The sequence below is a fragment of the Alligator sinensis genome, unplaced genomic scaffold, assembly GCF_000455745.1.
Source record: "Alligator sinensis unplaced genomic scaffold, ASM45574v1 scaffold255_1, whole genome shotgun sequence".
Taxonomy (NCBI): Eukaryota; Metazoa; Chordata; order Crocodylia; family Alligatoridae; genus Alligator; species Alligator sinensis.
Genome location: NW_005842270.1, coordinates 1125713 through 1138072, shown reverse-complemented (window position 1 = coordinate 1138072; position 12360 = coordinate 1125713). Strand labels below are relative to the sequence as shown.

General features: G+C 44.6%; 1 protein-coding gene across 4 annotated transcripts in view; it reads right to left on the bottom strand.

Moving 5' to 3' along the window:
* The window catches only part of GALNS (galactosamine (N-acetyl)-6-sulfatase), a 48080-nt gene that overhangs the window by 22573 nt on the left and 13147 nt on the right, over positions 1-12360 (bottom strand). For all 4 annotated transcript variants that reach the window (XM_025209158.1, XM_025209159.1, XM_025209156.1 and 1 more), the window contains exons 10-11: positions 7597-7733; positions 5003-5105 (exon numbers count right to left, since the gene is read on the bottom strand). In XM_025209158.1, coding sequence (XP_025064943.1) covers positions 5003-5105; positions 7597-7733 — 240 coding nt within the window. The remainder of the gene's footprint in view (positions 1-5002; positions 5106-7596; positions 7734-12360) is intronic.

The following is a 12360-nucleotide window of genomic DNA, read 5'->3' as shown; positions in this document are numbered from 1 at the left end:
AGCCTTCAGATCTGGAAGGCCGAGCGACTGAACACCTGAACATGCTGTTGCTGCTTTCTCTTGGCAGCCGCTTCAGCCCTGTTGAACAAAAATCGCGTCTAATGTGTTAACTGTCTGGAAGGGACCAGAGAAAAGGAGCGAATCAAAAAGTCTCCATCGGCTTTCAAGCTGGAGCGATCGATGGCTAGCTCATATGCTCAGAGGACCACAATCAAATGTCATTATTTGTGAGGTTCTACTTGACTTCACATCCCCCTCGCAGAAAAGGCTTTATCGATCCCTTCATGTTGACGAGAAGGGCAATCAGAACAGGCTGCGGCAAGAATAACCCCTTTGGCATTTTACATTAAAACAATAGGGCCTTCTCTCCCTTGCACACAAATCATTTAAAGGTACAGTAGCCTTTATGAAGAAAAAAAATCAGTGAAGATTACTAACAAGAAACTAAGCTGACAGCAGAGACCGACTTTATCAGCCACTGCCCGAGACACCAAAGGGCCTTTTTAAAAAAATATATATATTTTTAAAGATCCAGTCCAAGCTCCCACGACTGCTGCACAATATTTATGCTGTGTTGGAGCAACCTCAGAAGTAGGCAGACGGGGGAAGCATCAATCTCCCAGTGGCTGCAATTCTGCCTCCTCGCATGGGGTAATTAAACCATGGATTCTTGAAGAATCCTGCTATCCCTAGGAAGGCAACCAAGGAACTCCTCCAAGAAATCCCAGGTTTCCTTGTCATTACCCTCTCGCAGGCCCTAAATAAGGCATACCTGTCCGTCTACCCAAGGGAGGGTTAAATGCAGCTGCCCCCTCCCCTTATTCTGGCCTTCTGCCCAGTTCAAGCCATGGGATTTCTCTCGGCACATTCCCACTGGAGTTAGGGCATGCCGTTCGGAACAGCATCTGAGCTGGATTTAAACGTTTCCAGAAGTGGAGAATTTGCCACAACCCTTGGTAAGTTGTTAGCCATGGTTAAGTAACCTCACTGATAAAACAAAAATCCTCCTAAATTAGTTTAGCTTCAGCTTCCAGCCAGTCTTCACTCCCCTGGCAGCAACACTGATTCTCTAGCCTGACATATCGTATACATAGCTGTTCGTGTCACTACTAGATTTGGCTCGGAGAGCACTATGGCCAAAGAGTAGGACAGGAGAAGGACCTACACTCTGGTACCCATCAGCACAAAGGCAAAGGGCAGCAAGAGCCACATCCTCTAGCAAGTAAAAGGCACGACAGCTCTGTGGGTTTCAGTTGGCTGAGTATCTAGCTCCAAACGAATCCTGCCGGTGGTTCATTGTCACACCACCGAGGCAGAATATGGGCAGATTATCCCCTCTCCACTGCCACTGCTTCTTTTCAAATGCCAGGGGAAAACAACAAAGCTGGTTTCCTATTACATCACGAGCCGATTCTCCAAATGAAGTCTGGGGCTGGGCAATTCTGATAAACTTCTGCTGGTCTGCCTTTTTTAATAAAAGTCTCTCTCCCCAATACAGCTTGCAAGTTAAATACCAAATTGTTTAGAAATTCTATAACATAAGGTCTCGGCAAACTTCCTTTCCACCTCCTCCCTCCTAGTCACCAGCTCCCGAACATTAGACTGTTTGAACTGCATAAACATGAAATCCCTGTAAATCAGAGGCTTTTTATGGTATGAGCATGACAGCTAGGTAAATATTCCTAATGGGAGCATCCAAGGTAGTTTACAGACAAAAGGGATCTGAACCACAGAGCCCTTAGTCTCACTTACTCCTTCCGAGTGCATTTATCTTTCCTTCCCTTATGCTATTTGAGAAAGCAGCCATTCAAAAATGGAAGTTATCTAAATAATCAAGTAGAGAGGGCAGGGGAAAATGGTGCTGCATGCAACACCTTGGTGCTAGGGAAAGCTGATAAATGATTTATGGAAGGAATCTGATTAGAAAATACTGGGTCTGGAAATTAAATAATAAAAAAAAAAACTCCAGCACATTTCATGTTTGTGAGTGATGACATGAATTTTAATCCCAAACCATAATACAGATGATGGAGATCAGTTAGGATCCATTAATAACATGGGAGTTTAACAAGGTAAAGTATTACTGTGAACCTGTGTACTATTGGCGTGGGATCTTTGAAGTGTAAATATTCCCAGTGTCGTATGGGGGAAAAAAGTCTGGTTCTCTGTTATCCTTTCCTGCTGTTTGCTTCCTGGAAGCTAATATATATCTATATCTATATCTATATCTCCATCTCTGTATCTAGATAGATATAGAGATATAGATATATAGTGTTTGCTTCCTATAACACTGCAATCAAGCAAATAGCATCTGACCTGGAAAACTACAGTTCCTCAACCTGCCCCGGTTCTTCTGAACCAAACCTGAAAAGCTTTAAGTGGTCAAAAGGCATGTGTAGGGGCAGATCTGCGAGCACAATAACAGTTTGAAGTGCTCCAATACCAAACCAAAAGAAGGGTTCTGCTGTTTTTAATGGCATTCCCAGGCCTAAAGGACCTAAATAAAAAGAAACCAAGCATGGCTTAAAAATACTGCAAGCTGCCTCTATTAAATAATTTTCCATTCTGACAATTAACTAGGGAATTTCAAGAGCAAACGGAGGTTTGGCTAAAATGTGAAACTACTCTATAAACCCCCCCCCAAAAAAATAACAAGATACTAAATTACCCATAAAATAAATCTCCTGAAAAACCCACAGACAGCTGTCTTGACATATCTGGCCAGCGTCAGACCTGCTTTAGAATGACTGCAGCTCCAATAAAGACAGTGAAATATACCTGCTTGCATGAGGCTGGAGTTTGGCCCCAGAGTGAGTTTCATGTCTAATAAATCTCTGCGACCGGCTCTGATATTTAAGTAACAATCCAGTCAGGAGGTCCTACAATTATAGGAGGCAAAACTTGCTGTATTAGCCAAAGCCCCGGTGGCTTGGCAAGTCAAACTCACCGAACATGTGTTCTGCTTGCAGTGGAGATTTCTAACGTCACACGTATGCATTCATTAAAATCCATTTGCTATGAAACCCACAACCAAAACTGGCCCTCCAGTTCTGCCAGAATAACTCTCACCCCAAAATGAATGTGACCAATGAAGCCAGTGTCTGCAAAGAGGGACCTGGACAGCATGTATAAAAGATGAGCCCACAAAAAAAAAAAAAAAAAAAAAATCAGAACTATAAAAATATTGTTCCTCTCAATGTCTTCTTGTCGCTAAAATCTTACTAGGGTTGTAATTAAGGCCTGGAGGACGTTAAAGAAGAATCGGAAGAAATTTTAGTCCCAGCTTCCCCTCTGCATGTTGTTAATGGCTAGTTTGTCCACTAATGTGCTCCAATTTTACCCACATCAACCACATGTGATACAAGCTGCAGGAAAGCAAGTGAATTTTTAATCATCTCTGATGTACAGTATAATTGCTGACTTTTATCAGCCAGTAGTTAAACAAAGACTTAGAAAGAAAGAAATATTCCTTAATTGTATAACTGCCACTGCTCACAGTGGGAAAGTCTTTGAAATGAGTAACTAGTCCTCATTATCAGAGCTATACACATATTTAGACACGTACAAATAGGTTTAGATCAATGTGGTTATTTTTCCCCCCCAAAACCAGGTATGCAAGTGTATGTATGCGCTTGTATTACAACAGAGAGCAATTATTCATACCTGACATTATCTCCTGTACATATGAAAAGTGCTTGCCTCTGAGCATTGTGTATACAATACATACACTCTCTCTTCCAGGGTCCCCATGCAGAGGGAAAAAAAAATCTTCCACGCTCCATCTGTATCACTTGTGAGATACAAGCTTTCCTCTCACACTTGTGTAGACAAGCCCATTATATCGTCCCCTTCATGCAGCGATAACATCGGCCAAAGTGCAATGCACCTTTAGAGCCCAGCGTCCCTTTCCCTTGGTAAGTACGCTTGGCACTGCCACTACAAATCCTAGAGCAACATCAACTCCTTGACCCTCACAGGACTTGTGCGCGCGCACACACACACACACACACACAGTAAAAAGACTACCTTAGAGATGACATTTCCGCCAGACACCCCAAGTAGAGAAATTATGCACTTTCACATCCACAAATGTCAATGGCCCTCACTCCTGCACCTGTGATGCCTGAAGGACCTACAATGTGCACAAAAAAAACCCAACAACAATCTTCCAAACAGTCACCCTAGCAGCCTGCTGTCAAAATCGCTGGGAGCTGTGCCACAATATATTTACTTCACTTGTAAGGGTAGAACCAGCATGGGACATTTGTGATCCTGGCAGCTGTGAAATGCCCTGGAGTTGAGTACCCAAGTTTAGAACAAGGAGGACACAAAAGAAGCAATACAGCAACTGAGCGTGGCTTAGAACAGAAAAATAAGCAGGCAGGAAGCACGAAGGCACCACATTTCTAGCAAAGCCAATGTAATCGTTCTTAGAGAAAGAGTGGTCGTCTTTCACCTAGTTCAGCTCCTGACCACTGTTTCCTTTTCTCTCAATGCATCGCCTAGAAAAACCATCTCATGGCATTTAGACAGTAAAGGGCACTAGGTTTCCCACATTATGCACCGAGATCCATCCCATCAACTTAATGCAACTCTTCAAATGGTGCAAACAAACTAGAAGAATGGTCAGACTTCATTAGGAAAAGCTGCTTAACAGTAAGGCGTACCGAGTACATTTATATATATATTAAAACAAATATTCATAATATATATCAAGACAAAAAGCCAACCCCCCGCCACGCCATAAGTCTCTTATCATCACCTTGGCCTGGCACTGACTTTTATATAGAGGTGCTGAAATACCAACCTCCTGCCTTTATGCTACAGACTCTACAGTTCTTACACATCACTGCCTCAAAGAAACAGCTAGTTAAAACAGTGTGCAGTGATGCACCGGGATTTTAAATGCCTCCTTAACAGGGTTATTACCCCAGGTGAGAGACACCTGGATGTGCCTGGTAATGGGGAAAACGGACTCAACTGGGGGGTTGGTTTCTGTTACCTTACTGTACTCCTCCCAGGAGTTGCTCCAAGTCCAGTAGTGAGCCTTGTAAAGCCCAACTCTTACTGCCATCATCTCGTTGCCACGGTAATAGAATATCGGCCTGACGGGGAAGCAAAGGGAGAGGGGGAGAAGTACAGCTGCATGAGAAATGCGATGTGCCCAAACAAGCGCTTCGGCAGGCGCACTGATAAGGGAGACAAACACTTTAATGGAGTCTGACTTCCGATCCAGCTATCAGTCAGGAACAGGCTGCCTTCTAATCGTCTCCACTGCAAGGTTTTCAATTAACATTTTTTAAAGTGTTCATCAACTTGAGAGCTCACACTGCGCACGAACGAAACATTATACAACTCGGCTGCCAGCGATTGTTAATCCTTGAACTATCAGACCCTGTAATTTCCTATAGAGCTTGACGATTTAAACACCAAATGTCTCAGAAGAGAGTGTGTGCACGCGCGTGTGATGGGGACTCACAGGCTGCGCGATGCTTGGTCTCCTGTTTGTGGCTGGTGGCACAGCGCAACAGCAGGAGGCTGCGAGCTGTTACTGTCTCACAGGTGGGCTGGAGAGAGGTGGCAGACAGGGGATGTCCTCTCAGGTGCCACAGTGCTCTGCAGTGCTATCACAGGAGGCTTCAGTTGAAAAATACCCTATGCCCACCCATTTCCTCCTCAAAAAGCCTCGCCAAGTTGGCTGAAGGCAGCCCAGAACACCACTTTTTTCCCCACAGGTCCACTGCTCTCACACATCTGCTAAGCAGAGTCCATCCTCAGTGCCCAAAGCAATCCCCTCCTCCCCCTAGGTTTCACTGCCAAAGAACTCTTATTCTTGGCACAAAAGGCAAGGCAGGCCCATGACATTTTGTTACTGAGCTGTACTGTCTACAGGAGGCAGGACTGATTGCTGGCAGTGTTTCTCACCCAAGGACCTCAGACTCAGTCAGCCCTTCCCAGCTGTTTAATGCTGGTAATACAATACAGTCAGAAGCGTGGTTCTCATTTTTAAGGTGTGTTGCTTTATCTTAAACTCAGAATCCCTAGCCAGCAAGAACCGTTCAGCCGCAGGGTGCCACCATGAAGAATATTGCTTAAATGGAAGGGCAAGGTTAAAAAAAAACAACAACCCTCTCAACCTGAAGCATGGGAGTGGTTGTGGATCCCTTCTGTTTCTAGGCTAAAGCGCGGTCTCCCTCGCAGGCACCTTACACAATGAGCCTTCTGCCCTGTGCAACTACAACTTGCTTATGAATGAAGGAAGCAATGTTGCACATCAGGGAAGGTCCAGGCCTGCATTCCTGACATACCTAAACTTCCCCTGGGACCTAGAGAGGTTTAAAGAACATAGATCTGGGCTGAAAAACATTCAGAGCAGTGAAGTTAAAACAGAACAACCAGATCTGTCCTCCCTCACTCTCAACACTCATGTTTTGAGAAGCTGTTACGTGCTTTGGTTTAGGAAGAAGCAAGTCCTTTTTTCTTCAAGCAAAAATATTTGCTATCCTTCTTCCACCTCTGTTGTTCCTGCTTTCTTCCCTAAAAGGAATGCTAAATCCTAACCCATTAAAAAAATAACACAAATGGAATTTTTGCCTTTGGAAGATTTGGTTTTCCAATTAAATCTGGGGACAGAGATGTTTATTGTGTGCACTGAAAAAGGCAGTTATTACCTTATAATCTGTGTTACAATAAGGTGTTTAAACCAATTAAAAAATAAAATCTTCAACAGACTTCAATTACTGCTGGTAGCAACATTTTATAGCCGGCCTACACCTAGCAATATCCTAGACCGGCCGGCGGCTGAACTTCTGGTACTCTGTGCAGGGGCTTTCTGCTTTAGTGGGCACACAATTTGCTTTACTGAACAATGGCTCAAGTCCAACATGTAAGGAGAACCCTGAGAAGCATCTCTGCCTTTTCTATGCGGCCTCTGCCCTCCCTGCTCTGATCCATCAGGTCTTGTCATTAAAATTACAGCTGAGCCCCAGGGAGCGAGTCAAAAATGCTCACTACTACACTTTAATACCACACAACTAGGACCTACCCCCAGCTGGTCACCTCCCAGGTCTCCAACTGAAGTCTAAAGTTGAGGTTCAACCCTACAAAAGGGTGCAGACGCACAGATCTTTAGGTGCACATGAAATGCCAGCCAAGTTCCTCTCCAGGATCAAAGCCTTCAATTGTAGGCTCTTTCACTTCTGGCTGTGCTCCATGAAGGGCTCGGTACACTCTTGGATGCGACAGTAATAAAATACTACCGCATCCTTTCCCCCAGGTTAGAGTTCATAGGATTTACCCTTACTGCAAGCTTATGCGCCTCCAGAGATCCATGCTAACCCCCATGACACTTGCATCTACCCGTGAAATCCATTACAAGGCAATATGTCAAGTGTCAGGAAATCCCACTTGGCTAGCTCCAGCAGAGAATTGAGAGAGAAAGGAAATCGTTGCTGCTCACTCCGATTCACCCACAATGCACTGCTCCCATTCTAAAAATAATGGGAGGAAGTTATGAAACAAACAAACAAGTTCCGCGCCCGTCCAACAACCCAAGAGCGGCAGACGGGAGCCGCGAGCTCTGTGCTTCTAACTAACCTGTCAATTAGCTTGCCCTGCAGGACAGCAGGTAGAAGGTCAACGCCGTCAATCTGTCTGTCATTGGGAAGCTGCAATCCTGCCAGTGAGAGGCTGGTGGTGAAGAGATCCATCACGCTGCCCAGCTGATGACTCACCTGAAAGCAATGAGACAACAGAAGAGGCATTTGCAAAGACCCTTCACGCAAACTTGAGCCTAGGGTCTCAATTCTTGTTTCTGTTCCTTTTTGAACGCCACCTTTCCACACGCCATGCTTGGAGCACAGTCCTGCTCCCAAGGAAGTCGTTTGCAAAGCTGCTTGGGGCTGAAACAGGCCCTTGCTCTTTTCATGGGATTTTTTCCTACGGATCTCGCTCTCTCTGTTAAACTTCTCCTTTGATTTCTTAGATCGTTGAGAAGTCATGCTGTAAGTGACCTCAAGCGATCATCTAGTCCAGTGGCTTTCAACCCACAGTCTGCAGACCCCTGGGGGTCCACAGACTACATCTAAAGGGTCTGTGAAAGATGCCTGTGATCAATCAAAAGTATGCGAATAGCTACACTTACCATTCAAAGAGGTCTGCACCTCTATTCAAACTTTTTTAGGGGTCCACAAGTGAAAAAAAGGTTAAAAACCACTGATCTAGTCCAACCGGGGATCAAATCTGCAACGCTGGTGTTGATTCCCTTTCCCCCACATTTCACCCAATATCCACGCACACAATTTGGAGAGGCCCACTGCCCTACCCCATTTGCTTAGGCAAACGATGATTCATTTTCAGACTGAATCAGCCTGAAAACATCCAAGGACTGTTGATCTGGGGTATTTTTAACGTATATTTTATTAGTGGAGAAATGTTTTTGGCTCTGGCAGCCTGTTGTAGGTTTTCTACTTTAACTGGAAGCTATATTCAAGATCTCTCTCATTTATTTTTTTATTTTTTTTAAAAAAGGAAACCAGCTCATCCTATACGATCTGTGCGCTGACGGGTTTCCTTCCAACTGATTTCTCCCCCACAAGCCATTTGATCATTCTGGGCCTTGCTACTGCATTCAGAGATGATCACGACCCTCGGGACATGGAATTAACCAACGTTACGCAAACAGATATCTTCAGTCAAGTGAAAAGTGAGCAAACGCACACTCGGCTCTAAGATGCGTCAGTACCAGATGGGACACAGAAGAACCTCTTCATCCATGCTGCAAGTTCTAAGATGAGGACTCATCTGGTACAATGCAGCACACTTATCAAGTGGAGAAAAATGCTGCCTTTTCCACTCTAGGCAGATTTACAAGTTCTACCAATATGCCAGGGAAATACTGATACACCGGTTACAATGCTATGACTGGGGACCTACTGACATCATGGCGAGACCATGGGTTTTTCATGGCCCAAAGAGCTGATTTTGTGGGCATTTCATGACGATTAGTGGAGGGCACATCACTCAGTCTACCTCACTACTGGTTTGGGTTTTTTTGGTTCATTTCCCAGGGAAATCACAGCCAATGCATGATTTTCCGGCAATCACAGACAATGCTGTTTTTCACAAAATCTCCAAAACCACGATCGAGGCAGGTCCCTACCTACAACCATCCCTCCCTAAATCTTGCTTTATTCTTGAGTATTTCTGCTATTAACTCACAGAAGCCCTGTTATAGAGGTGATGCAAAAATGCTTATATCAAAACTTTAACACATTATAAATGAATTTCTGCAGCACATCAACTCAGTCATTTGATGGTCCTGTGCCCTACTAAGGGAAAGCAAACCTTTTGTTGAGATTCTAGACCTCCTTCTGGAATTGACTGGTTGCCCTAATGCTTTGAAGGGTCCCCCCTTTCTGCTCCCAGCAATCTCCCTCTTTTCAAAACGCAGCTTGGCTGGTGAGCTCTCTTTTGCCAACCCCTCTGACAGAGTAGCCATGCCTCCCATCCTTCCATGCCAAAGGAAAAGTCAATCCTTACAAACACTTCCCGCCAGGCCATGTCACCAGTGAGGCTACTCATGGTAACAGGCACTAGCCAGGGACCATGGAGAGCATGCAGGACTAGACTTTGAGTAGGCTGCTTGTCTGGTCTGCGCACTTTGGAAAGAGCTGCATGCACTGCAAGTGGGCACAAGGAAAGCTCTCCTCTTTCAAAGAATATATCCAGCCGGATGCTGACAAGGCTGATCTGCTCCGCGCATCTGGATGCTTTGCCAAGTTTAGGAGCTGAGAGGTTAATAAAGAGGGTATTTGGCAGATGAAGTAGTTATTAATATGCCCGCTCTTCATGTACTCCCTCAGCATCAGGAACCAAAAGGATCACTGGTATTTAAGACATTTTGTAATTAGGCTTTAACAGTTTAAGACAAATCCAGAAATCACTTTTCATGTTGTCACTTCAATCCCCTCCCTTCAATCCGTAGGCTGAGGCAGCGAGAGCAATAGGCAGGCTGAGACCCACATCTCTGCTATTTCCTCCTTTATACCCTGCATTATGACAGCCCTATGGGGCCACCACCGACTTGTTGTACTGGCCCTTTTTAAGCATAACCAGATGTAGATGACTCTCTTTAATCATCCAATTACGTTCATGGTCTCAGACAACGTCCTTCCAAGAAGCAGAGAAAACTTCTTAAGAAAATTAAATGCCCATGCCACAGCCACTTGGATTTATCTGTGCTCTGCAGCACCGCATTGAGGAAAAAAAGAAGAAAAGAAAAAGGTTAATATTTATATAATCTTTGAAGTATTTTCAGAGAAAAATAAAAAAATTACCATTTTCTCCTGTCAACAGCACTCTTTCATTCCAGTCGCCTTTCCCATTTTTTTTTTTCAAAAAGAAAAAGAAAAATCCAGAGAGAGTAACAGTCCAGAGAAAATAAATAATATATAAAAAAAAAAGAGAGAGATCAGATATTCCTCGTATCAGTAAGGAACAGCCGGTATTACGCACGTAAGAACAGCTCCCCCTCCCCCCCTTTTTTTTTTAATAAACTCTCAGTGTACACACACCGTCTTTAAGAAAATGAAATCCTTTTGCTGTGGGCCACGTCGCAGGAAGAAATAGTCACCACTGCTGTTATCAGCGCTTTCAAGCTTTAACTCTGAATCAAAGGCGACAATTAATAAAGTCGCCCCCGCCAGGAATGGAAAGGAGGAAAGCTAAATATTTGAAACTGGGTGAACAAATGTCAGGGTGTTTTTAAATAAAATCCTTTTACAGTTATCACAGCGAGCAGACCTGATATCCCTGTCTAATTCAATTTCAATTTGCGCCCCACGGGAGATAGTGAAGAAAAGGTTGCAATGCTGTCTTTGGGTTGATATGTTCTTTTCTCCTTCAGGGAGCAGGAACTGGGGGTGGGGGAGAGGGAGGACGGGAGAGGGGGAAGCACAGACAGAGAGTAGGAGAAGGATTCAAATACCAGCAGAATATGAATTTCTTCTAGCTGGATCCTTCCAGAAGGCAGACGTGATGCGGGGAACGTTTAAAATGTTGGCTTGTTATGAATTCACCTGGAAAATACAGCCAGGGGAAGGAAACTACAGAAAGGGTGTTTGTGTGTGAATAAACATGCCAAACGGGGGACCTAAAGCAACTGAATTTTGAGACCAACAGCAGCAGCAGACTCCAGCGGCATCCCCTGCCTCTGGACCCCAGCTGTAAATCAGCTGGCTCTGCCGGCTACTAGCAGAAGCAGCCACAATCCTGCCACTTGCTTTTCTTTATAAACTTCTACATACCATTCCTATCCCTTGCAGCAAACAGGCCTAGTACAACACAGAAGGTTCCTGTTTGGGAAGAATGAAAGCACACTGCTGACCGCCATCAATGTCACGAGCTTCCCAGCAAAGAACTGGTTCCTATTGTATGGGGCAGCTAAAGCACTGTGCGACTCCAGTGCCTGATAACAGGATAGCGGAAGACACTTAACAGTGGGTTTGAATGCAACCTTCCACACTCAACAAGAACCAAAAATTATCCCTGGCTCATAGCAGTTTGGCCACCTCCAAGAAAAAGCCACTAAGTCTTTTGCAACCAAAACCATGGGCAAATTACATTAGATTTGCAATGGAACACGGGCAAATTATGTTAGCTTTGCAATGCAGGATGCAAGTCTGTAGCTTCCATATATGGCATAGAAAAGAAACAAGAACAACGTAGCAGGAACTCTGTGACACTCGCATGCCTAGAGAAGACGGCTGCAGAGAAAGGACTAGGTACTAGAGCACACCTGCATGGCACTGTAACAGAAGACAATGGTAGACCAACACTACCCAGAAGTCTAATGTAACATGGAACCTCTCCCCAATGGTCAGCACCAGTTTTGGTACCAGAATGCAGGAACCTCAGTTCCAAGACCAATTTTTGGCTCATACCAGCTACATTGTATTTAGAGTCACCCATGGTATCACTTCCATTGCATATTATAGGCCATAGCTCTACAAGACAGCCTCAACCCCAACAGATGTCCAAGCCAAACACCTCCATGGAACCACTGGGCACTTTCCTGAACTGGGGACAAAGTGAGGAATGAAGTGCCTGCTTAACTCTGGGCACGTACTTAAGTGCCAAAGTAATTAAATCAGATCCCCAGGTGCAGATCAGCCCTGTAAGATGCAAGCGAGGACTTAGAGTTAACTGTGTGATTAAGTGCTTTGATGAATAGGAGGCCCTGTGAACATACCTCTGGTACCTGATGACACTCAGCTGCCCCATTTTTCGCTGCGCATACATGGTTGATAACGAAGATTCAGAACCAGGATTAAGCTTTTGCCTGCAACTGTAAACATTTGC